Raw genomic sequence first — 27,086 nt, 5'->3', positions numbered from 1 at the left:
TTTTGAGGACCTAGTCATATATCTCCAAAATAGCAGGTGTTTTGGGTTTCTTTGTTTTTTGTTGTCTTCTGTGACCAAGTTCTTTCCCAAGTTACAGTGGTTACAAAATCCAATAGGAAAATGTTTCTCAGCTATCGGTAATTAGACTTGCCAGGTTCAGGAGTGGAACCGTTAAGTAATGAATCAGTCAACGCTTCTCCAGGTGGCTCCATCAGTGATTAGTAGAATAGTAAATGTTAAACTAGCCCCTACGTACCATGCTTACAGTGAAATGTGCATTGGTAGTATGATTTCACATTTCTGTAACTTTTCTGAAAGATCTGTCCATGAGATGAGACCCCAGGGAAATAGTCCACTCTTGCTAATAGGGATTTGGGATCACTAATGTAGATAGACTGTTGCAAATGCATTCAATATTCTGTTGGTTTGATCTCCTCTGGTGCAGCGTTAACACCAACTGTGGTAGCCAGATACGGGAGCCTTCGCCTAGACAAGTATTGTTGGGGGAGCTGAACTGGTGGTAGCAGTGGTAGGGATTAAAAATAAAATTCTTTAACGTAGACAACGGCCATGGCTTTGAGAGTAAGATTGTAAGTGTAACCAGTACCAGAGATCAAAAGTAAATAGAGAATAGTGTTGACTAATGGTGCCCATGCACTCTGTGTATTGAATAAGTAAACAGTAATGTCTGTGTAAATCACTATAGTGCACTCAATTTCCTCACCTCTTGGTTCTCATGTAAGACTGCATTATATTATTTGGAAGTGTAGGTAATGAACATACAGAGTCAGATCCTCAGTTGGTGAAAACTGGTGTAGCTGTGTTGACTTCAGTGGATCTGTGCTGATCTGGCCCATAGAGCTGACCTATTTTTGACAATGATCTGGTAAAACGAAGCCTTGCAATCTTCAGTGTGTCCAGACCTCTAACCTAGTCTAGTTAGAAGTCGGGATAAACTTTCTTAACCTCAAATCATTTTAAAGCCAGGGAAATGTTGGTGAGTTGTAGGGTGAAGGTGCTTTTATATTCCAGAGACTGATGGAGGCAGCATGTGTCTGAACCCTGTTTTGAAATGCCTATTGATTTCCTTATTTTAAGTCATTATGATTTATCTACAATAGCTTTTTTTCATTTTTACTTTTGTAATGTCATAAAAACTGTTCAGAATAATCAGTACATAAGGAAATTAATGCTCATCCCTCTCCCAAAACAGTTCTCCCCCTCAAGTCTTAATTTACCTGTAGCCTTGAACCATGTTTTTCCTCTGTCAAAGCAGTTATCAATCAATATTTGACTTCAGTAGTAGGTAGCCTTCTCAAATGATGTAAATTATGCTGTTTTAAATTAATAATTGGCTTTTTTGTTTCATGTGTATTCTTTATCGGAGAATTTATTAAAACAGAATGTTGTGATATTTATTGCCCCAAAAAACTTTCAAGAGGACAGAGGGGAATATCTCTTTGAAAGATGTTTTCTAAAACTGTTAATTTTATTTCATACGAAAATAAATAGCCATGCTCTTTTTTTGTTTTCACCTTTTTGGTTTTCAAGGTGCTAAGGTGTACAGCATCTTCAGATCCAGAAAGTATAGGGAAGAAGGAGTGCTTTACAAATACAATTTATTTTATTATGTCTAACATTAGGATAGAACCAAAACATACAATCTTTAGTTCTGCTGGTTTTATTATATGCAGTTGTGCAACTAAAGTTTACGCAATTTCTGAAGCCCGCATAAGTATAGTATAGTATAGGCTAGGGCTGTCAAGTGATTAAAAAATTAATCGTGATTAAAGAGAATGATTTTGTGATTAAAAAATAGAATACCATTTATGTAAATATTTTTGGATGTTTTCCACATTTTCAAATATATTGATTTCAATTACAACACAGAATACAAAGTGTACAGTGCTCCCTTTATATTTGTTTTTGATTACAAATATTTGCATTGTAACAAAAACAAATTTAAATAGTATTTTTCAATTCACCTCATACAAGTACTGTAGTGCAATCTTTGGCATGAAAATTAAACTTACAAATGTAGAATTATGTATTAAAAAAAACTGCATTCAAAAATAAAACTATGCACTTGCAGGCTCTAAAATTTTACACTCAGTCCTACCTGTTCAGCCAATCACTCAAACAAGTTTTTTTACGTTTGCAGGAGATAATGCTCCCTGTCCCTTGTTTACAAAGTCACCTGAAAGCAAGAACATGCATTCTCATGGCACTGTTGTAGCCGACATCGCAAGAGACTTACGTGCCAGATGTGCTAAAGATTCATATGTCCCTTCATGCTTCAACCATCATTCCAGAGGACATGGGTCCATGCTGATGACGGGTTCTGCTTGGTAACAATCCAAAGCAGTGCGGACTGACACATGTTCATTTTCATTATCTGAGTCAGATGCCACCAGCAGAAGGTTGGTTTTCCTTTTTGGTGGTTCGGGTTCTGTAGTTTCCGCATCAGAGTGTTGCTCTTTTAAGACTTCTGAAAGCATGCTCCGCACCTTGTCCCTCTCAGATTTTGGAAGGCACTTCAGATTCTTAAACCTTGGGTCGAGTGCTGTAGTTATCTTTAGAAATCTCACATTGGCATCTTCTTTGTTTTTTGTCAAATCTGCTGTAACAGTGTTCTTAAAACAAATCTGCTGGGTCATCATCAGAGACTGCTATAACATGAAGTATATGGCAGAATGCGGGTAAAACAGAGCAGTGGACATACAGTTCTCCCACAAGGAGTTCACTCATAAATTTAATTAACATATTATTTTTTTAATGAGCGTCATCAGCATGGAAGCATGTCCACTGGAATGGTGGCGGAAGTATGAAGGGCATACTAATGTTTAGCATATGTGGCACATAAATACCTTGCAATGCTGGCTACAAAAGTGCCATGTGAACACATGTTCTCCTTTTCTGATGATGTAAATAAGAAGAGGGCAGCATTATCTCCTGTAAATGTAAACAAACTTGTTTGTGATAGCAATTAGCTGAACAAGAAGTAGGACTGAGTGGATTTGTAGGCTCTGAAGTTTTACATTTTGTTTTTGAGTGTAGTTATGTAACAAAAAAACCCTACATTTGAGCTGCACTTTCATAACAGAGATTGCATTATGGTACTTGTATGAAGTGAATTGAAAAATAAACAAAAGAAATAGTATAATTTTTACAGTGCAAATATTTGTAACAAAATTAATATGTACTTTGATTTTAATTACAACACAGAATACAAAATATATGAAAATGTAGAAAAACATCCAAAGTGTTTAAATTTCAATTGGTAGTTTTTTGTTTAACAGCGCAATTAAAACTGCAATTAATTGCAGTTAATTTTTTAATCATGATTAATTTTTTGAGTTAATTGTGAATTAACTGTGATTAATTGACAGCCCTAGTAAAGACACATCAGTGTTCAAATCCCAATAGTAGGCAATGTGATCTGGAGGAAGGAGAGCGTGCTTGAGTGTCAACACTGTTGGACTCTAGTTTGACTCTGAAGTGTGCTTCTTGGACAACCTTACCTGTCCCTGCAGCTCCCTGCCTACATTTCCCCATGTGTAAAATGGGAATAATACAGCATAGTGATGATGTAAAGATTAATCAGTGTTTGCACAGTGCTTTGCATATGTAAAGGGGCATCAAAGTGGTAAATTATTATTAACAGTTGCTCTAGTACATCAGGTGTAGTATGTGTTCTTGGTGCAGGAAACTGAAGTGTTTTAAGGGAGTATGAGCAAAGGATGTGAAACTGGGAAGAAATCAGAGAGATAGGGAGGAGCAGACTTTTGCAAAATATTCTGGAATATGAGGGCAAAGCTTGAAGTTGACGTGGAAATGGAGGGGAAACTAATGAAGTGACCTGGGGGAGAGGTAGAACAGGAGGAGAGGGGGAGAGGGGTTTGGCCCCAGTGTTTTGGATAGCCTGGAGCCAGTTAAGGATAATGTAAAGAGGCCATGTTGGTTTGCAGTAGGTGAAGCGAGATGATGGTTTTGGCCAAGGTCTTAGAGAGGGCAGGAGAAAGTTAATCATAAAATCTGTTCCATTAAAATGGGATTGATCTGGTGTTTGTTTTCTCAGGAGATGTTATAATAGGGAAGAGGAGCTGCTCTGAGGTGCTGTGGTGCTGTGTCTCACTACCCATAGCTTATTATAGATTTCTGAGGCAAACCCTGGTTTTCAGGGTCACCATACTCGGAATGCAGTGAAATGTGCCTTTTCAACTCATGATGCCGGCTGACATCTCATTTTAAAAATAAAATGTTTTTCTGTTTTTACAGCGTTTTATAAGTGTCTAGGTCAGCTCCAGTGGTGACCTAATTCCTCCTGCCTGCCTCTAAGCAACTCTGACCTTCAATTATAGTCTGAAAGTTTAGCTCAATATATTTAATAGAGACAGCTGGTAACTATGCAGTGAAGGAACAGAAATAACCTGGAAGGTATTAATAAATCATTGTGTGTTCTGATGAAGGACTCATTGGTATAAAGCTTTAAATGACTTAGAGTTGTACCCAAATGCAAATTACCTGAACAATTTAGAACATGACAGATGTATCTAAATAGTGATTGTGTTTCTGCTGAATTTGAATAAAAAGAAATATTTTCTGATAAATTGAGGAAGCTCAAAATTGAACAAGTCTGTTGGATGGAGTTCTGTGGTAAGAGTTGAATTAAGTATTAATTTTTGTTGATGTCTTGAGGGCAAATAATTCTAGGCAGGGCTGGTATCCTTGCCTTTTATTAAGAGGGTCTGACACTTCACATTAAATTACTTGGTTTTCAGTTGTTTATAACTTTGCTGAACATTCAGCTAGTTTGACTGATATTTTCCATGTCAGGTGTCTGCCTGAGGCTGATTATTATTATGATTATTGTGATTATTTTTAAGCCAAAATGTTCAGCCTTTTCCAAGAATAAGACTAGTGGAAAATACATTTTGCCCACGTTAAATTCTGACATTTTTTTCTGCTCCATTGCCACATGTTTTGTAAGTTGTCAAGGGGGATGGCTTTTGTTTCTGGGAAGTACCTATTCCCATCCCTGTTTAAAAACAATCCATTCAGCAACAACAAAAAACTGTCCAAATTTGGCCAACTTATAGGCCTTTGAAAAACTTGAGTTCACACATGCTCAGTAGAGCAGTTATATTTTAGCAGCTAAATTCCCCAGATTCCCTCTGCACTGAGCATGCTCCTGCCCCAGGGCTGAACTGGATTTCCCCTGCCATTGCAGCTCTGGGCTGCTGTGGGCTGTGCCAGGTCAAGGTCTGGCACCTGAATTAACAGCAGGGAGCCCCTCTGTCCTTGCTCTAAATCAGCGGTTCTCAACCGCGGGCCTGTGGCCCCCTAAGGGTCCGTGAGCCCTTTCGGGGGGCCGCGGAGCCTCACAGCTGAAACTCGGTTCCCCCACCTCCTCCATTCCTGCCAGGAGCAGCGTGGGGGCTGAAGTCAGGAGCCACACTGGGATCGCCCTTGGCCCGTACCCAGCCCCTAGCTACCCGCTGCCCTCACACTGCCCCTAGCTACCCCCTCCCTGCACCCTGAGCTACCCCTGTCTGTGCATAGCCCATACCTACCCTCTTCCTGCACCCTGAGCTACCCCCTGCTCGCACACAGCCCCTGGCTACCCCCCTCCCTGCACCCTGAGCTACCCCCTGCTCGCACACAGCCCCTGGCTACCCCCCTCCCTGCACCCTGAGCTACCCCTGCTTCCGCACACCAGACCCGTGGCGTACCCCCGCTCCCGACTGCACTCCTGAGCTACCCCCTGCTCTCACCACACAGCACTAGCTACGCCCCTCCTGGACACCCTGAGCTAAAACCCCCTTAAATTTACCCCGTGGTCTGTGGCATAGCCCTAGCCTACCCTCGATCCCTGCAGACCCTGAGCTATCCCCCTGCTCTCACAACAGCCTAATAACAGAGCCCCTAAAACCCTCTTCGCCTATTCCCCCTCCGTTTCAATTCCTGCACCCTGAGCTACCCTGTCTTGCAATAGGCCCATACTAACCCTCTTCACCTGCAGCACCTGAGCTAGCCCGCCCCTGCTCCGCACACAGCCTCACTGGCTACTGTTACTATCTCTGCCAATCTCTAATCGTGCAAACGTGACTAGACCTCTGCCCGTGCACAGCCTTCAAGCTACCCGCTCCTACCTGTACCGCTGAGCTAACCCTGTCTTGTGCATAGCCCCTACCTACGCCTCTCCCTGCACCCGAGCTACCTCTCTGCCGTGCACAGCCCTAGCTACCCGTCTACTACGCCTGAGCTACCCCGTCTGTGCATTAGCCCCGCAGCTACCTCCCACCTGCACCCTGACTACCCCTGTCTGTGCATAGCCCAACCTACCTCTCCTGCACCCTGAGCTAACCCCCTGCTCGCACACAGCCCCTGCTAACCCCTCCTGCACACCTGAGCTAACGCCTGCTCGCACACAGCCCCTGGCTACTTCCCTCCCTGCACCCTGAGCTAGCCACCTCTGCCGTGCAACAGCCCCCATAGCTACTCCTACCTGTACCCTGAGCTCCCTGTCTGTGCATACCCGTACCTACCCTCTCTGCACCTGAGCTACCCCCTGCTCGCACACAGCCCCAGCTACCTCTACCTGCACCCTCGAGCTACCCCTGTCTGTGCATAGCCCCAGCTACCCTCCTACATGCACCGCTGAGCTACCCCTGTCTGTGCATAGCCCCTACCTACCCTCTCCCTGCACCATGAGTCTACCCCCTGACTCGCCACACAGCCCTGGCTACCCTCTCCTGCTCGCACCACAGCCCGGCTACCCCCTCCCTGCACCCTGAGCACCCCTGTCTGTGCATAGCCTTACCTACTCTCTCCCTGCAACCTGAGCTACCCCCATGCTCGCACACAGCACCGGCTACCGCCTCCCTGCACCCTGAAGTCTCGTCTGCCTGCACACACCTCTAGCTACCTTCCTCCTGCACCCCTCCCTGCACCCTGAGCTACCGTCTGTCCGCACACAGCCCCTAGCTGCCTCCTACCTGCACCCTGAGCTATCCCTGTCTGTGCATAGCCCCTACCTACCCTCTCCCTGCACCCTGAGCTACCCCCTGCTTGCACACAGCCCCTACCTACCCTCTCCCTGCACCCTGAGCTACCCCCTGCTTGCACACAGCCCTTAGCAACCCCCTCCCTGCACCCTGAGCTACCACCCTGCTCGCTCACAGCCCCTAGCTACCCCCTCCCTGCACCCTGAGCTACCTCTCTGCCTGCACACAGCCCTTAGCTACCCCCCTCAACCCTGAGCTACCACCCTGCTCGCACACAGCTGCTAGCTACCTCCTCCCTGCACCCTGAGCAGTTTTTTGAAACTTTTTGAACTGAGTCCCTGCTTTGAACTATATTTTTGCTTGCGTCCCCCCACAGCCCAGACAGGCTGAGTGGCCTCCTGCATGAGTCAGGGGGTGGAGGTGGCACTCCCTCCCTGGACCCTGCTGTGTGGCACTGGCTTGAGCCTCGCCAGCCCTTGCCCCCTCCCCAAAAATAGAAGTAAAACTAGGCCTATGCCCAAGGGCCCCCCCGGACCCGGAGTGCTGCACTCTTCTCCCCCCCTCCCTTTGCCAGGCCCTGGTGTTTTTACAGCATGTTGAGGGGGGCCTCAGCAAGAAAAAGGTTGAGACACCCTGCTCTAAATGACTCCTTGTTGGGCCCAGGCAGCATGGAGGAGGAAGCTACCTAATTTGAGTGTAGAGGAGACAAGAGATGGACCTGTATGGGGAGAGGGGGAGAGCATAAGGAGTGCATGTGTGTAAACGGGGGCTGGCTGGGCAAGGAGATTGGATGCAGAACCAGTGAGGCAGGGGAAGGAGGTCAGGGGAAATAAGGTGCAGAGGAGAACTGAATGGCTGTGCAAGAAGAGTGGGACTGGAATGAGAAGCTAGGGCTGGGAAAGAGACGGGATTCGTACATGGATAAATTGGAGGGGTGAGCAGAAGATGCTGTGTTTGGGGAAATGGGCAGAAGAGTCTGTACCTATCAGTGCACACTCTTCTCCAGAGCCTAGAATGCCTCCCCCCACCCCCCAAATTCCTGAGCTTGGCCATTCCTCTGCTGTCAGTGTCGCATCTCTCTCTAGTGCTGATCCACATAATGATAATATAACCTAGCTTGAATATATCACTTCTTATGTGCGTGATAGTCTTAATTCCATGATCACGTACTGTTTTTTCCTCTTCACCGGATACCTGCCTTGTTCAGTGCACAAGCTGACTGGTAGTCTTTTATAATGAACAACTGTTCAATATTTTGGCTTTTGTTTTCTTCTGGTGGTTCAATGTGTGGCCCTAGACCTCATTTGCTGCACATTATTTAAAACCTGCTCTAAAGACAGAATTATTTATTTCCTCGTGGGCTGTTCTACAGCATGCATCACTATCCTAGAATCATAGAACATCAGGGTTGGAAGGGGCGTCAGGAGGTATCTAGTCCAACCCCCTGCTCAAAGCAGGACCAATCCCCAACTAAATCATGTCTGAGGGTTTCACAAACATTAATCTATCGTCACAACACCCATGTGAGATGAGGGGGTATCAAACCCAATTTAAAGATGGGTAACTGAGACACAGAGATTAAAGTCAAAAGCGTATCCTAATTTTGGTTGTCCAATCTGAGATCCTTGAACCCTATTTTTCAGAGTACCTAGCATTATATCACCCTTTATATGTTCAAAGCACAGCTCCCATTGACTTCAGTTTCAGCTGAGAGTGCTCAACACATCAGCAAGTCAGACGCCAGGTCTCAAGTCAAGCATTCAGAGAATGAGATGTGCATAATTAAGCCTATGTTTTAGTCACGGGTATTTTTAATAAAAGTCATGGACAGGTCACGGGTAGTAAACAAAAATTCATGCCCATGACCAGTTCATGACTTGTACTATATTCCCCTGACTAAATCTCGTGAGGGTAGGAGGGAGGGACGGTCTAGAGGGCACCACAGGTGCTCGGGGGCTGTGGTCCGGGGGCTGCTGGGGGTGGGTCGAGTGGCAGCATGCGGCTCAGGACCACCGCTGGTGCTGTGGGGAGGAGGGGTGGCGGGGCTGGCAGGCTCCTCGCAGCTCACCACAAGCAGTGACGTGTCCCTTCCTCAGCTCCTAGCTCCACATGCTGTCCAGCCCAAGCGCTGCTTCGCAGCTCCCACTGGTCAGGAGCTGTGGCCAATGGGAGCTGCAAGGCTGGTGCCTGCAGGCAGAAGCAGCACGTGGAGCTAGGAGCTGAGGGAGGGACATGTTGCCGCTTCTGGGGAGCCACCCCAAGGAAAGCATCACCCAGAGCCCTCACCCCATCCCGTGCCTCAACCCCCACCCCTGAGCGCCCTCTGACACCCAACTCCTGCTACTTGGGGGGGGCAGTGGCCAGAGACTGCCCCAGCGGTGGCCATTGCGGCTGGACCAAGGGCTGCTCTAACTGCTGAGGTGGCCCATGATTTTTGTAGTGGTGACCCAAGGAGGTCCTGAAAAGTCACAGAATCCGTGATAAACTTGTGGCCTTTCGCGTAATTAGTGACCATCTGTGAAAAGTTTGGTGTAAGTGACTCAACTAGCATCACATAGGAATAGAGCTGTGTCATCTTTTGACCAAAACTTTTTTTTCTCCACTGGAAAATGAAGGTTCGAGTCAACTGAAACAGTTCATGAATTCAGATCAATTCATGCGTATGTTTCTTTTGGGGTTGGTGGGACAGGGAAAAAAAAAAATTTTGTTTTGGCAGTTTTGAAGCAAAACATTGATTTTACAATTTGAAATGCCTTTTTTCATTTCTAATTTTATGCAACTTAATTTTTTTTATGGAAGAACTGAAGAGATGAATAGAGATGCAATATTTTGGGTTGACTGTAACTTTTTGTTTGATTCGAAACAATTTTTAGAGCTGTCAAGTGATTAAAAAAATTAATTGCGATTAATCGCGCTGTTAAACAATAGAATATCATTATTTCAAGGTTTTTGGATGCTTTCTACGTTTTCAGATATACTGATTTCAGTTACGACACAATGTGAAGTGTACAATGCTCACTTTATTTTTAGTGCAAATATTTGCACTGTAAAAAAACAAGATATAGTATTTTTCAATTCACCTCCTCGGAATACTGTAGCGGAATCTTTTATCATGAAAGTTGAACTTACAAATGTAAAATTTTATATACAAAAAATAACTGTATTAAAAAATAAAACATTGTAAGACTTTAGAGCCTACAGGTCCACTTAGTGATGCTACTTGTTCAGCCAGTCGCTCAGAGAAACAAGTTTGTTTATAATGCTGCCTGCTTCTTGTTTACAATGTCACCCAAAAGTGAGAACAAGCATTCGCATGGCACTATTGCAGCCGGCGCTGCAAGATACTTGCGTGCCAGATGCACTAAAGATCCATATGTCCCGTCATGCTTCGACCACCATTCCAGAGGACGTGCATCCATGCTGTGGACTGGTTCTGCTCGATAACATCCAAAGCAGGGTGGTCCAATGCACATTCATTTTCATCATCTGAGTCAGATGCCACCAGAAGGAGGTTGATTTTTTTTTTTTTTTTTTGGTGGTTTGGGTTCTGTAGTTTCTGCATCGGAGTGTTCCTCTTTTAAGATTTCTGAAAGCATGCTCCACACTTCATCCCGGTATCCCTCTCAGATTTTGGAAGGCACTTCAGATTTTTGAACTTTGGGTTGAGTGCTTTAGAAATCTCACATTGGTACCTCCTTTATGTTTTGTAAAATCTGCAGTGAAAGTGTTCTTAATATGAACATCATGTGCTGGGTCATCATCTGAGACTGCTATAACATGAAATATATGGGAGAATGTGGGTAAAACAGAGCAGAAGACATACAGTTCTCCCCCAAGGAGTTCAGTCACAAATTTAAACACACAATTTTTTTTAATGAGTGTCGTCAGCATGGAAGCATGTCCTGTGGAATGGTGGCTGAAGCATGTTGGGGCATACTAATGTTCAATGTTCAGCATATCTGGCACATAAATACTTTGCAATGCTGGCTACAAAGCTGCCATGAGAACGCCTGTTCTCAGTTTCAGGTGACACTGTAAATAAGAAGCAGGCAGCATTATAAATACCCAATCACTAAGACACACAAGTTTGAATAAGAAATAGGACTGAGTGGACTTGTAGACTTAGTTTTACATTGTTTTGTTTTTGAGTGCACTTATGTGTAAAAATAAATAAATAAAAAATCTAAGATGTACTTTCACAATAGAGAGATGGTACTGCTATACTTATATGATATGAATTGAAAAATACTATTTCTTTTGTTTATCATTTTTGTAGTACAAATATTTGTAATAAAAAAAATAACGTGAGCACTGTACACTTTGCATTCTGTGTTGTGCTTGAAATCACTATATTTGAAAATGTAGAAAAACATCCAAAATATTTAATATATTTCAATTGATATTCTGTTTAACAGTGCAATTAAAACTGCGATTAATCACAATTTTTTTTACGTTAACTGTGATTAATTGACAGCCCTACAATTCTTAACTTTTTTTTTTTGGTTCACTGAAAATTTTTTAAAACACTTTATTTTGGGTATACCCCAAACTAATTAAATTCTGTTTGGCCACCAGACTAAAAAAAAATGGGGCGTTATTTGCCCAAGTCTACAAGGAACTCCGTGACAGACAGGGATAGAATCCAGTATTCCAAGGCTGCATTTAGTTATCTTAACCATGAAACCATCCGTTCTCTTCCTCCAATCCCCTGTCTTATTCGTTACACGCATGCCCTCTTCTGTGGCAAATGAGGCAGGGGTCCTACAGACAACAACATCCCTTCACTGCACAACTTGGATTCATCTCCAGAACCTGGTCCATTCTGTGTACTGAACGAGGCACTGATCCTGTAGAAAAAATAATTTGAGATCATGTAATTAAAGGTTGTATCATAATGCATGTGCACTAAAGAGCCAAATGAAGGCAGCTTAATTCTAGAATTTACTAGCTTTTTGAGTGCTTGAATTTGCAACCTTTAATAATATTTGTTTAATAGTTCTATGTATGTAACATACCAGTATATAGTTATCCTCTCTGTGGCCCAGTAAGAGCAACAAATTAGTCCAGCTGTTAGAATTGGTTACCCCAATTTTCTCAGATTACTAGCGGATCAGGTATGATATTTTAGAATGGCCCAGTGCCTTTAAATTTAGTGACATTTTAGCAATGCAATATACTTTGTGCCATCAGCTTGGGGCAACCAGCATCAATCCTGAAAACTGGGGTGGTAATATTGTACTGTTGCAGTGTGTTACTGTGCATTGCCCGTGAAGATCGTCAGATTTACTGTCTCAGTATTTTGAGGTGCAGATTCGAGGAGCTGGATAAATTCATATGCTCATACTGGTGTCCATCTTGGTTCCCATATCATCAACATTAAGATAAAAACACTATTGAATATTAAGCTTTTGAAGACTCTCATGATCTTATACCCACAGATTTTTTTAGCCATTCCATCAAGTGTAGTCGCTCAAACATAGCCTAAAACTAAATTAACATTTTATTTGAATTGAAATCTGTATAGAAGTCTGTTCATTAAATTTTTCTGTTGCAATATTTTGATTTTGTAGTCATACATATTCTGATCCAGAATCTCTGCTATAAGTATAAGTTTTAGCTGCATTCTTGCTTGTCATTTGCATAAAATGATTTGACTTTCAGTGATTGAGTTGAAAGCACCCTGTCTGTTTTAATAATATCTTAGTGATCGCACATTACACCCTATATAGAGCAATTTTACACATTGTTTTAGCGATTCAACTGAATCCCCCTAGTTGCTATGTGGACTTGACTTAGTGCTTGTTTTCTCTAAAGTCATTTGATTCCTTCATACAGACACAGAACTATTGCGCTGGAGGGTTTGTGAAATGGCTCTTTTTATACCTACGAATGAATCACTGTGAACTAGAAGTGCAAGTAGCAGCTAAGAGTTTGCGTGACTCCTGCGTAACTTCACTAATGTTGGAATTATCTTTTAAAGTACAGTACTGCTTTATTTTATTTTATTTTTGGGAGACTAGTTTCGCTATAGGAAACCCTCAGATTTTTTTATTCATTACGTAAAAATCTTATTAAAAACAGAAGTGGTCTTTGCTTAGAAAAAGTCACAAAAAAAGTAAAATTTATACCACGGAGACTGCCATTCTGCTGACAGACAAAGAGAAAGGGTAGGAAGAAAGGAAGACTTTGGTCTTTTCAAATCAAATATATAAATACACAAAGACACCTAAAGAAGTTACTCTAAGAAATTCCTCTTGAAGCTTCAGCTTTTCTGTGACCAAGAATGTCTCATTTCACAGTTGTTGCCATTTTCTGATTAACATAAAAATTAGGAAAGGAGGAAGCATGTTTCCTGATTTCAGTATTTACTTTTCCCCATTTATAAAGTGCTTAGCCACTGTTCTAGAAAAGCCAGGGAAAGCAGATGAATCTTGTAACCTGCCTTGAAAAGGCCACCACTAGACTGTAGCAGACCCCATTAACCATCCTTAGGCTCCACCTAAACCCTCTGACATAGAATTTGTTCTGTCATTAGGATGAAGAAGCCAGGAAGTGAGGGGGGAGAAATAGGAAATGCACCTCCTTTCTGTGAAAAATGGTGCAAGTTATCTGTGTCCATGTGAAATACCTGCTCCCTGTCTAGTAGTAAAGTAATACAAGTTTTGTTCAATATCTTCATTAGTGATCTGGAGGATGGTGTGGACTGCACTATCAGCAAGTTTGCAGATGACGCTAAACTTGGAGGAGTGGTAGATACACTGGAGGGTAGGGATAGGATACAGAGGGACCTAGACAAATTAGAGGACTGGGCCAAAAGAAACCTGATGAGTTTCAACAAGGACAAGTGCAGAGTCCTGCACTTAGGACGGAAGAATCCCATTTCGCTGTTACAGACTGGGACCGAATGGCTAGAAGCACTTCTGCAAGAAAGACCTAGAGGTTACAGTGGATGAGAAGCTGGATATAAGTCAACAGTGCCCTTGTTGCCAGAGGCTAACGGCATATTGGGCTGCTTTAGTAGGGGCATTGCCAGCAGATCAAGGGATGTGATCATCCCCTCTATTTGACATTGGTGAGGCCTCATCTGGAGTACTGTGTCCAGTTTTGGCCCCCATACAAGAAAGATGTTGGAAAAATTAGAAATCCAGCGGAGGGCAACAAAATGATTAGGGGGCTGGAGACACATGACTTATGAGGAGAGATTGAGGAACTGGGATTGTGTAGTCTGCAGAGAGAAGAATGAGGGGGGAATTGATAGCTGCTTTCAACTATCTGAAAGTGGGTTCCAAAGAGGATGGATCGAGACTGTTCTCAGTGGTAGCAGATGACAGAACAAGGAGTAATGGTCTCAAGTTGCAGTGGGGGAGGTTTAAGTTGGATATTAGGAAAAACTTTTTCAGTCGGAGAGTGGTGAAACACTGGAATGGGTTACCTAGGGAGGTAGTGGAATCTCGTTCCTTAGAGGTTTTTGAGGTCAGGCTTGACAAAGCCCTGGCTGGGATGATTTAGTTGGGGATTGGTCCTGCTTTGAGCAGGGGGTTGGACTAGATATCTCCTGAGGTCCCTTCCAACCCTGATATTCTATGATTCTGTGATTTTAAGTTATGCAGGAAAATGGCAGCATCCTTGCAAAGACTGAGAAAGTGGTAACTGCCTGCTGTTCTGGACCCCCTTTTGAAAGGTATATGTACGTTGGCCAGGATAGAGCTGTAGCCTGCTGTGGCACGGGGAGAGGAGCACTGCATCCAAACATCCTCAACCTTCCATCCCACCTTTGCTGGAAGGGATCTTTACTGGCTTTTACTGCTTCATTGCACTGCCACCCCTTGTGGTTGCACTCTCTGTAAGACACCAGGTGTATGGTCCTCAGAGATTCCGAACTTGTAATGCTTCCCGTGCCTGAAAGCACCTCGGAATGTATTGAGCAATGGTGCTTACCCTTCATAACTCTGAATTGTTGTTGCAAGTCTTGTGTTGGGTGTGCAGATAGGGGATGGGAGCTCTGTTTCTGTTAGCTGTATGAGGTAGGAGGCACTGGCCATATGAGTTGGTGGTGTTTTCAGGTGAGATGGGTAGGTTGAAAGAGGAATGGAGAAGTGCAGCTAGGGGAAGATTGGGGGAAGGAGTAGAAAGAGAGGTGGGAATATGAAGGAATGTTGGTAAATAACATAACATAGACTGATGGACTCTCTCTTTTACACCCCCATGTTCACACATACAGATGTATTTGCATACATTTTGTAGCGTAACGACCTCTGCAGTGGTTCATTCACGAGAGCCAACCTTTGGCAATGTGCTAATAGCTGATGGTGCTACCTAACTGAAAATGGTCTTCATGGAAAAGATAAGAGCCACTTGTAGCAAGCTCAGTAATACTTAGGGAAGCTTTACTAGTGCACTTGCACGCAAAATTCAATAATCTTACATCAGAAAAAAAAATCGTTGAAAAATGCAAGCTTGAAAAATGTTCACTACGGCTTTAATAATTGGAACCATTTTACTCCTCTTGATTTTCTTCAGCATTCTGTTGCTTAGGCATTTGACCTAAATATAAGTAATAACAGAAGATAGACTTGTCCGAGGAATATGTCAAGTCCAGACTAATCGCCCTGGGAGTGTAAGAGGGTTTTCCCTCTTTGGCCTTATCCAGCAGGCATGTAAAGTGTGTGATGCATAATTCTGAGAAGAAAATTGGATTATGAAAAAGTTTGTCTTTTTTTAATGAAAAGGGAACTGAAGCCTTTTTGTTTGTTTAAAAACAATTTAATATGCGTAAGAAAGTGAACCCCAATGTTATAACACTAATTAAAAATTTTCCACATTTTAGCTAAATAGACCTTAGTATGTAAATGTTCCAGACAAGCCTGTGAAAACCTTCCTACTGCACGAACAGCTCTTGGACTCTCAGCAAAAGTTTACTCCAGTTTTCAAAGCTCTGTTGCAAAGTCCATGGCAAAAATCTACTCTAATAACTCTGTTCTTCTCCTTCCTTTTTTTCTTTGCAGAAGGAAGTAGAGGAGAACTTCAGGTTATACATACAGTACATTCTAACCAGTGTGTCTCCTCCTTTTCTGAAGCTCCAATATGTGTGCATGCCCTGTCTAATTGTAACCAGTTGCTTCAGCTGAGGCATTCAGATTCTTCCTGAGTTTAGCATGTTTTGGTTTTCAGAGGAATTGCTGCTAATGTGTATGAGCAAAGAAGAGTCTGTTCAGTGCGGGTTGCCTCTAAGGAAAAAATATGCATACTCTATAGATTGAGATTCCTGAATGATACTCTGTGATCTGTGTATGTATACACAGGTGCAACATTAGCAAAGGGGAAGTGGTTCAATGTAAGTGTTTTGAGAGTTTTCTAGTGCCCCATTTACTTTCTGCACCTCTTGATAAATTGAGTGGTTCCCATCCACACACTCCATCACTTCATTCATCTCTCAGTGTTTTCTGTGTAATTATTGCATTTAAAAGCTGAAACTGCCATTTATCGATAGTAATAACACTGGGGTCAAGCGATATGACATGAACTGGAATACAGGTTTGCTGTAGATTCCTTGGCTACTGTACTGTATATTTTTCTTGGAATTAGTGTCTTGTGTTCCAATACACAGTGAAAAGGATACACTTGTGCCATCAGTGCTTAGATGTATTTGCTAATCTGAAACAGTTTGCTCTCCAGTCACAGGATTTATGCTGAGATTTGCATCACTGCTTGCTGCCATTCAAGTACAAAGACAGTACTGGGTTTAACTGTGTGATAAATCTTTGAAAAATGTTTGTTCCCCTCTTTCTCTCCTCTCCCCATGCTTGGTGCATTTATGGAGTTTTTCATGGAGTGTTGTGCAGTTTCTTAGCTTGTATTCTTAACCTCTAGTGCAGAGGAAATTCTGCCTGCTCTAAAAATCTTTCATTCCTGTTTCAGTTGCCATTTTGGTTTCCTTCCTGTCTCACTGTAGGCTAGGTACTCATTGCATGAATTGCTTGTCATTAGTTTGTGTCTTGAGCTAAACCGGTTTCAGGCAGCAGTCTGAACCTCACATGGTCATTTGGCTTGTATGTGGAACAAATCTCCCGAGGTGTCACGTAGTTCCCCAAATTCAGAAGTTTGAGCTTTAAGCTTTGGCTTAGTCACTTGTGCATCAGCTGCTTCATCTTACTGCACATGACAAATAAAAAATGAAATGTCTTGTATGTAACATTTTTGCTGACATTAATCCTCTGTCATCTTCCTCCTTCCATGTAAAAGCATCAGATACCTGCCAGGCTGCTGAATCTTCCACACGGAGAACTGTAATTGCCTGAATTTGGTTATCCTCCAGCTGCCCCTGGGATGACAACCTTTCAGTCAGTTGTTTAAGCTGATACCATTGTTGCTTTATGGTGAAGCTTCTTTGCAGATACGGGGGTGTGGATGAAATAGTCACCTTTTGGGGTTTTGTCACTTTGAACATCATGTAAAATTGAGTGAGCAATCAAGTCAGGTTAGTTGGAATCTTGGTCCAGCGTTTTAATAACTGTGATCACTTTGCTCAGTCTGAGCTTGCCAATGCCTCTGAAAACACATGCTCAGAGGTTCAATAGGGGTGCTGACACAGTCACTCCTATCCTAGCATCTTGGTCCTCCTGATTCTCACAAAAACAAATTTAGACATTGGCATTTTTTTTCAATGTTACTAATTTAACTTACTGATACTCAGGTAAGGACACATTTAAAAAAAACAACAAACTTTAACCTTGGTGCTTCTTCAACCATTTATGCACGGTGGTTTTACATGTCAATATGGTTTTCACTTATGCTGATAACTTGTTTGGTGCAATGTTTAAGAGGAATAGGAGATTAAATGCCTTTTGAAAAGGAGAGCTTTTCCTTTGTTCCTGCAGAGAACTGGCAGTTCTTTACTGGTGGTGTTACTTTTCATCCATTCCAGACTTGGTGTGTTTGCCCGTTGGATGCATTTGTTTCTATCATGTGTATATCTCTCTCTTAAAGTACTCCTCTACAAAAGTGCTTAAATGTTCCTTTCCTCTCCATTAAAACACCTGAAGTAATTTGCAGTGTAGAATGCAATATAATCTAATTATTTCAGAATAATTAGATCAGAGGACTAGTAATCCTAGCTCCTGCCCTATCTGCATAGGCAAAGCTCTCATTACGCTCAGTGTAGGCATCAATGAGCATTTTGCTTATTGAGCCTAAATGAGCAGCTCTGTTAGTTTGGCTCATTATTCCAAAATACGAACTGTGTTTTTGATTACTCAGTCGGGTTATTGGTTGGTTGGAGAATTTGAGTTACAGCTTAAGTAAACTCTACTAGGTGTAATGTTCACTACTGTGAGTGGTCCCCCGGTTTTACATGCAGTAGGAAGCACTATACCTGGTAGTATGTGTTTGCTGGAGCAGGTCCCAGGTTTGTAAAATTATTGGCTGTCAGTATGAGAAGTATAGAACAAAATGAAGAGGGATCTAATGATTCAAGCTTTATGTACTTGAGTATCTGTTTAATGCTCCATTATTGAAATACATTTTCACACATTTATAGACTTTACCAAAATGGACAGTAAAAAATAATGTTCAGCTTTAAATGAATAGTTGGGCTGGATTTTGCACCCCTTCGTGTGTTGCGTGGTTCCTAGCTTTCAGCAGTCCAAGTTACTACTTGAGGAGTGAGGGACAACTCAAGGAGAGTAAGGATGGCAGAAATGCTGAATTTTGTTTGACTAGAAATAGTTCCTGAATGGTTTTGCATGAAGGCTTCGGTTGTGGATACTCTGGGTATTAAAATGTACGCATTTGCTTTGCTTTCCTTTCCTGCTTGGTTCATGAGAAACAATGACTAAAATGCCAGCCATCCTTTGGAACCGCCTTCTTCTTTGTCACTTAGTTTGTCTCCTGGCCCCACCCTGTTGAGTATTGGACTTCCTGGCTTTGAGAGAGAGCTGGCTGCCTCAGCTGCACTCTGTTCTGTGAGCTAACTGCTGCTGTCTGCCAGACCCTAAGAGTTTTGTACTGACTCGAACAGTCTTGTAACTAGCAGCCTGGCCCAGGCCTGTAGCTGGCTGCTGAACCATTTCCTTTTCCTGAGAAAGGTGCCGTGCGATCTTCTGACAACAAACTGCCAGGCTGAAGGGAAAACGCTCATCAGTTCTGTTAATTCCATTCTAACAGCTCTGCATTCTGACATCTCTGCCCTCGACAGGCGAATGCAACTCTCTGCAAAATGTCACTAGGTGCTGTAGGGTATATTATGATATGTTACGTTCTCTCTCTGCTGAGGTAGCACCTCCTGAGGTACATCTAACTTCAACTAATCTTAACTTCAGGAAATGCATCTTCCAGTCCCAGAGCGTGCTATGGCCATGTCTCTGTGTCTGTGCATTCTTCTCATTGCTTCCTTTGATGTCAGTGGAAGCTGGGCACTGCTTTAAGAACAGCATACGGCCCTTACTGTCAGGCAGGTTTTAGAAATATTAAGTATTCTGGACAATATTTATGTTGGTGTTTTAATCTCTTGAAAACTCGCAAATTATATTTAGTATGCCTCAGATGATCTAGTCAAATACTTTTTCCTACCACTCTCTGTATTTGAGAAGTTATTTTCAGCAATAAACCACAGTTAATTTGCATTTAACACATTTGGTCATTGATTCCAGTGGAAAAATTGCTTTTTTGCCCCTGCTGCCAGAACATTAAGTTGATATCTTCAGCAGGCTTGACAATCCTATTTGATTTGATTTAATAATTATATTCTTTATTGCATCTTCTCCTGAAGTTTATAGGAAAAGTGTGGGAATTATTCTTGTACTGTGTTTTTCCTCTTTGAAAGGAAATACCTATTTATATTGTTCTCTAAATTTCCCCGGTCCGCTTGTGTCCCCACTCTGCACTGTCAGATCACCTTAGTGGGACCAGAACTTGGTCCTGCTAGTGAAGGCAGGGGGCTGGACTCGATGACCTTTCAAGGTCCCCGTCAGTTCTGTGAGATAGGTATGTCTCGAGTTATATTTTTTATGTTTTGACTGTAGCAGTCTGTCTTAGGTGAGGGAGTATTGATGGCGTGGCTTCCTGGGGGGCACCCAGGAAGTTGTGAAGAGTTATAACCCCCTCGGAGGAATGTTCCTTCCCTCTGCAGATGCCCCAAGATCTGTGAGGAAACTGTGCTGATCTTCAGATTTCAGTAGGGCTGGCCGCTCATGCCTCTTGCTTGTTCTGCAGGCCTTCACAATCCTATATCATCAAAGTTGGGATATATTAAAACTCATGTATATTTAAATCAACGGAATGAGCAAGGCATGTGTTGAACTTAGTTCGAACTATCTGACTTGGTTGCAACGTTTGCCTCCGTCCTGTCTTCATCTGTTTAATCCAAGTTGAACTGTTCACTTTTCAGGATAAGAGTTTTGTTTTCTGTCTAGAGAGTGTCATGCACACTAATGAAGCTATAGAAATAATAAATAGCAGTAAGGAAATCGGACCTGGAGAGGTTGATGATTCAAATTGAGTGGAAACTTGCTATGTTTTCTAAGTACCTTCAGATCTTCCATGGAGGGTTCTTTGAGTATGCGATTCGCTCCATAATTTCTATGTTGTGCCCACAGGAAAGAAAAAGAAGAACCTTCCTTTTTGGTGCTGTCATCTACTCTTTTCTATCCATTATTTGACTGGAATATACTTGCTGACGGTTGTCCCTTTACATTGATGGGGATTTTGGAGAGGACACCCACTTTTAGAGAGAGAGTGCCTGTTATACTAACCATCATTGCAGTCTCCGAAGATAATGACTTACACTTAACGTTTTTCTTTTCTATACAAGTGGTGTATATACTGTCAGCAAATTAAGATTCATACTGATCTAAAATAATCACTCCTAAATGTTATACTCTCTTCCACATACGCAAAATTTACCAATAGAAAGTAGTTATTTAGCTTTGAAGATGAAGTTCTGGAAGGGCATGAACTAGGGTTACCCATTTTCTAATCTCACAAAACCGAACAACCTTGCCCCACGCCTGCCTCGCCCCTTGCCTGAGGCCCCATCCCCTCAGTCTATCCCTCTCACACCATCACTTGCTCTTCTCCGCCCTCACATATTTTCATGGGTCTGGGGCAAGGGGATGGGGTGCGGGCGGAGGGGGCAGAGGGCTCTGACTGGGGGTGCAGGCTCTGGGGTGGGGCTAGAAATGAAGGGTTTAGGGGGCTCTGGGCTAGGACAAGGGGTTGGGGTGCGACGGGTGAGGGTTCTGGCTGGGATGTGGGCTCTGGGGTGGGGCCAGAGATGAGGGATTTGGGGTGCAGGAGAGGGCTCTGGGTTGGGGCCAAGGGGTTCGGAGTGAAGGAGCGGGTCAGGGCTGGGGCGGATGGTTTGGGTATGGGAGGAGGTGCATGATGTGGGTTCCAAGAGGGAGTTTGGATGTGGGGGCGGGCCTCAGGGCTGGAGCAAAGGGTTGGGGGTATGGGAGGGGGTGTGGAGTGCCACTCAGGGCTGGGGCAGGGGTTTGGGGTCTGGGCTCTGGGAAGGAGTTAGGGTGCAGGAGGGAGTTAAAACATGGGGCAGGAGGTTGGGGTGCCAGAGGAGATTTGGGATGCAAGCTCTGGCCAGATGGCACTTACCTCAGGTGGCTCCTGGAAGCTGCCGGCATATCCCGCTCCTAGGCAGAGGTGCCAGGGGTCTCTGCATGCTGCCCACGCCCACATGTGCCACCTGTGCCCTTAGGTGCCATCCCTGCAGCTCCCATTGACCATGGTTCCCAGCCAATGGGAGCTGTGGAGCTGGTGCTCCGGGCAGGGGGAGTGCATGGAGCCCCCATGGCTGTCCCTGCACGTAGGAGAGACATGTTGGCTGCTTCCAGGAGCTGTGTGGAGCTAGGGCAGGCAGAGAGCTTGCCTTAGCCCAGCTGCGCTGCAGACCAGACTTTTAGCAGCCTGGTCAGTGGTGCTGACCATAGCCGCCAGGTGTTTAGATGTTTCCCTGCATGTGTGTGTTCTCTGTGTGCCGTCCCAGCTCTGCGCAGATAGTTGGCACAGCAGACCTCAATTGAACTGCCCAATGACCACAGGATCCATTAAGGTGCGAAGGTGCCCAGCCAGGTTTATTGTCGACGAAGCACAGTAATAGCACCTGGCAGACTCTACCAGGATACTAAGACATGTATGCCTGTGACAATGGAAGCAGCTCAGTGAATAGCGGGACTTTCCATTCCCCCACTCGGCTGACTCTCCCTCTGAGACTCCGTTTTATTCATCAGTACAAACAAGTTATGTATTACCCCACTGAGGTAGTTAGTTGACACCCTCTTACATAGCCAGTTACAACCCATCACACTGTCATCCTGACCTTATCTTTAGGAAGGGTCAGCGTGCCCCTATTATCTGTGGGGAATGTGCTGGTATCGGGGTGTTCTGGTACCACCCTTCTGCCATGTGTATGCGTGAGTGCTCTGTGCTAGCGCCTCTTAGGAATGTGCATTTTTGCAATATCAGTCCTGTTCTTGCCAGATTCGGAGAGCAGGGCCTGCCTCTTGCTCACAGCCTGTCTTTGCCTTATATCACCAAAGCTTTGGCCACTACTTTATCTCAGGCCTCATACCAGCCTGTGATATGAGAGTTTTTGTTTCAGGCCCACTTACTACTACACCAGGGTCCTTTTTCGACCAGGTGGTTGTAGATTGCCACGTATTCGCAGGGGCGAAAGGAAATGCAGGCCTGTTATTTACCAGGCTGCACGTGGCAACAGACTATATAGGTAAGAGATGCAAGGAGAGTATGGGTCACGAGGCAGACTGCAGACACACACACACACAACTAAAATCAATCAATTTAAAATTTTATTGGGGATAGTTACAAGGGGTAAGAGAGCAGCTTATGATTAGCTAATAGACGTTAACAAAAAACTAAAACACACAATGCCTAATAATCTACTAACAATTTTACAACAGAAAAAATGCAGCATTTTAGTAATGAACTTGATCACTTACAAAATACAAACCACACATCACGAACTGCAAACGGTTATAAGAACTCTCTTTGAAACACGTGAGCTGGAGAGAGGCTTCGAGGGATCAGGCGTCGGTTCGCCAATACACGGCATACCAACGGGACAACTTTTCCTCCTCTCTCTGCCTGCAAACATGGCAGGGGCAACCCCTAAAATACCCCACTAGGTACATGCACAGAAAGTGTCATAAAGTGGGAAACAGACCCAAAACCTGTGTGTGTTCGCCTCTGATTGGCACAAGCAATGTTTACACCAAATAGGGGAGCAGGTGCCAAAAGGTCTGGCTTCGCCCCCAAAAGGTGAGGTAATGCATATTGTTGTAGAATGGATCCAACACTGAATGACAAAGGAAGAGGCCAGGGCAATACCGGTATGGCAAGTGATACAGGATGCAGACAGGAACCCATTTCAACAGTGGTCCGGTCAAAATGCCTGGCAACCTTAGCATGAGCCCCAAGAATAGGTTAGCAATAGACAATAAAGGTACCCTTTCTTCTCCAGGGATAGTTACAGTAAACAATTTCCCTCTGCACAGCAAATTTTACTGGTCCCTTTAGTTACATAAGAATTGAGAAGTGTTTAAATATTTATTATGTCAGTCCAATGAGGAATTTTTAAAAAAGCAAAGTCAAATGATTATTTGCCCACAAATGTATGTTCCTACACTACTGTAAGAGTGTGGCTTGAACTGACACAAGCCAGATGTGATACTGAAAACCTGACCATAGTTTACCCCATTGTGCCTCTGGATGGCAGCTGTCTCAGTTCTCAGCTGGGCACCTCATAAAAAGTGAGTGTCCCTGGATACCCTGTAGAGTACAAAGCTTTTCAACGTTAACATAAAGGTGGAGTTTTAACAACAAAGTGAAGTTTTTGTTTCGTGGCTGAAGAAGGCCTTTATATTTGCGCATGAATAAAATGATAGTAGGTTAAAGTATTCGTTTGCTAAGTAAATCAGGGTCGCTTATGTTTGTAACTTCGTCTGTCCCTCATTTGTGCATTTCTTACTGCTTGTTTTTAATGTATAATAAAATAGAAACGTACTCCTGGTGGTCTAGAGCGATAAGGAAATCTTTGGCTGGGTGGGGAAGGCTGGAGTTGCTCTTCTGAGACTCCTTTTGAAAGGGGAGGTGCACTGAACAGGCTCTTTTGGTCCCTCTTTAGGTGTTCAATGAGATCCCATCAACTGTTTGTGTATCCCCATGACCTGTTCTGCCTTGCTGCAGTCATTTGAGGTGCTTCTGGAAATGGAGTGTTTGTGTGCATTTACCTGCATGAAGTGTGCTCCATTACACCTCTCCCCAAACCTTATCCTGCTGATTTATTTCAAGGTCTCTTCCTTTGGAAGCTAACTTTGTTTCTTTTTCATTATTTAAGGGTCAAGATGATGAAGATTCACCTAAACCACCTTGGTTCAAAGAAGGGTAAGTGGGGTTTTGGACTTTTTAATTGTTTCACAGTGTTTTGTCTCTCATTTCACTCAGGGCCGGTGCAACCATTTAGGCGACCTAGGCGATTGCCTAGGGTGGTAGGATTTGGGGGGCACCATTTTCTTCGGCAGCGACCGTGGCGGCCAGATCTTCGGCCACTCCGGTCGCTGTTGGCATTTAGGCGGAGGGAGCTGGGGCAGAGGAGCGTGGGGAGGGCTGCCTGAAGCAAGTATGGAGGGGAGCGGCACGCAGGGGAACTCCCCGCCTCAGCTCACCCCTGCCCTGCCTCCACCCTGAGCAGCCACAGCTGCTTCACTTCTCCCACCTCCCAGGCTTGTGGCGCCTAAGCTGATTGGCATCTCAAGCCTGGAAGGCAGGAGAAGTGAAGCAGCAACAGCATGCTCGGGGAGGAGGCGGGGCAGGGGTGAGCTAGGGCAGGGGGGTGCCTCAGGGCAGAGGGGGGGCTGCCGCAGGGGGGCACCTCCGGGTAGGGGAGTGGGGCAGGGAGGGAGGGCGTAAGGTGGAAGTTTTGCCAAGGGCACGAAACATCCTTGCATCGGCCCTGATTTCACTTAAGCAAAAGTATAAGCAACATGCAGTCTGCAAATTGCTTTTAATGATTCTCTTCAAATAGTAACACTTTACGTCATAGAGACAACCATACTGCTCCCAAGAACAGTGCTGATATGTTTCACAGCCTCCATTTAAATTGAGAGGAAAGTGGCATAGCCATAGTGTGTATCGTGCAGCTATTCAAGTTGAGACCTGGGCTCAAGAACAACGTTGGCACGGTTACACCTTATTTGTAAAGTGCCATATGCAAACGCGCATAGTGATAATAAATATTCATAGTCCTTTCTCTCCAAATTGCAGTGGTAAAGTGCTTAAAAACTTAGGAGGCTTTGTATGCTATCTTGTTCTCTGAGTCAGCCAGGTAGCTGGCCCCACTGGAAAGGAAAAACAGCACCTCGGAATAAATGTTGAGTTCTACTGAAGTTCAGATGCCTTGTCCTCACTCCTGAGAAAATGGAACTAAAGAATGTTATGAAACTATCCTATGAGCACAGCAGTGATGGCAAGTAGAGTAAGCAGATAAAACTGGAGGGACTCAGCAAAACTTTGCAAAATCTCTTTAGTTCAATAATGGTCACAACTATTAATCTGTAACTTGTCAGCATGAGGTGAGTTGCAGTTTCTTCACCGTGTAGTATGCTAGCCTCAGCAACTGGAGCTGGCAAATTCTGCTTACACGTTAAGTCATTGTGATACTTTGCATATTGGATGTCACCACTGAAGTTTGTTCATAATGAATTCGAGTTTCTTTAGGACAAAGACGTGGACACATTACATGCTGCTTGATTTTTGTGTGTGTTATATTTGGATAGAAACATATGGCTTTGCCTTGTTTTTTCATTCTCTCTTGTTGCTTGTGAACAGTACACAGTAGGCATTGATGTGCAGAGGCAGTTTTGTCCTGAAATCTCAGCACAATATTGGTTCTCCTTCTGTGTAAACTAGATTTCATAAAATTGAAATAGGTTTTCTTAACCAAACATGAAGTTAAACTGAATAAGGCTTCATTTTACAGCTCTTTACTTTTCAGTAATTGTTTTGCAATGTTGGCTCTGCCACAGAGAGCTTTTTGCCACACCTGCAGAAGCCTACTGCTGCCTAGCAACCTCCTGCTTTCCAAAGGAGCCCAAGATTCTGCTGAAGAGGTTGGTGAAGAACTGGCAATTAGCGGTAGCAGAAGATAGTGATTTATTCTAACTATAAACAACACCTTCTACTCCCTTTTTAACAAGGAGTTTGTATAATAAATATACCAGTTCTCACACTTAAGATGATTTGCTGGCCTGAAGAGTAGAAATTATACTTTTTTGAAATAATTACAGATATAAAATAATTTTTGTATTAAACAAGACTTGTACTGTTCTACAAAATTTAAATTTGCATCAGACAAAATAATTCATTTAACATTTCTTCATTACCTCAGAAGTGTGCTGTTTAGCCAAACTGCGATTTATATACTGTATTCTGCCACATAAAGAACTTCATTAAAAGACAGGTCAGGTTGAAAGGGTGTTAATGCTTAATACAGCTAGCACCAAACCAAATGCACTGATTCTGGGAATGAGCAACGGGATGGATCACTTGATTCCCTGTTCTGTTCATTCGCTCTGAAGCACCTGGCATTGGCTACTGTTGGGAGACAGGATACTGGGTAGATGGACCTTTGGTCTGACCCACTGTGCTTGTTCTTATGTTCTAATACGATGGGAGGTCTAATAAGAACATATTTTAAAATTCATAAGAATTATTATTGTGGTGAATACTATGGTTTGTGTTAGGCATTAGGTCAGACTAGACGATCACGGTTGTCCCTTCTGGCCATAGAATCTGTGAAAGTGCCACAATCCACTCAGCCCTTGCTTTGCCTTAACTTCTGTTGATGGGAGCAACACGCTTTCCAGCTTACACAAAATTTCTCTCTCGCCAACAGAATTTGGTCCAATAAAAGAGATTGCCTCACCCACCTTGTCTCTGTAGTATTAAAATAGACGTGCACATTCTCTCAAAATGGGTACACTTCCAACAGACAGTAAGTGTTGATACCAAATATTAAAAAATTCAGGTAAAGCTTCAAAACAAAATATTGTT

At 43.5% G+C, this 27,086-nt stretch overlaps 1 protein-coding gene across 5 annotated transcripts in view; it reads left to right on the top strand.

Annotated features, from left to right (window-relative positions):
• Positions 1–27,086, top strand: part of UNC13B (unc-13 homolog B) — a 329,656-nt gene that overhangs the window by 157,737 nt on the left and 144,833 nt on the right. For 3 of the 5 annotated variants that reach the window (XM_075066813.1, XM_075066812.1, XM_075066811.1), the window contains one exon: positions 24,373–24,419. In XM_075066813.1, coding sequence (XP_074922914.1) covers positions 24,373–24,419 — 47 coding nt within the window. Of the gene's footprint in view, positions 1–16,012; positions 16,036–24,372; positions 24,420–27,086 lie in introns of all 5 variants that reach the window. The other 2 variants (XM_075066810.1, XM_032778178.2) reach the window with 1 other exon arrangement.

This window comes from Chelonoidis abingdonii, chromosome 6, assembly GCF_003597395.2.
Source record: "Chelonoidis abingdonii isolate Lonesome George chromosome 6, CheloAbing_2.0, whole genome shotgun sequence".
NCBI lineage: Eukaryota > Metazoa > Chordata > Testudines > Testudinidae > Chelonoidis > Chelonoidis abingdonii.
This window is presented reverse-complemented; position numbering and strand designations above follow the sequence as displayed.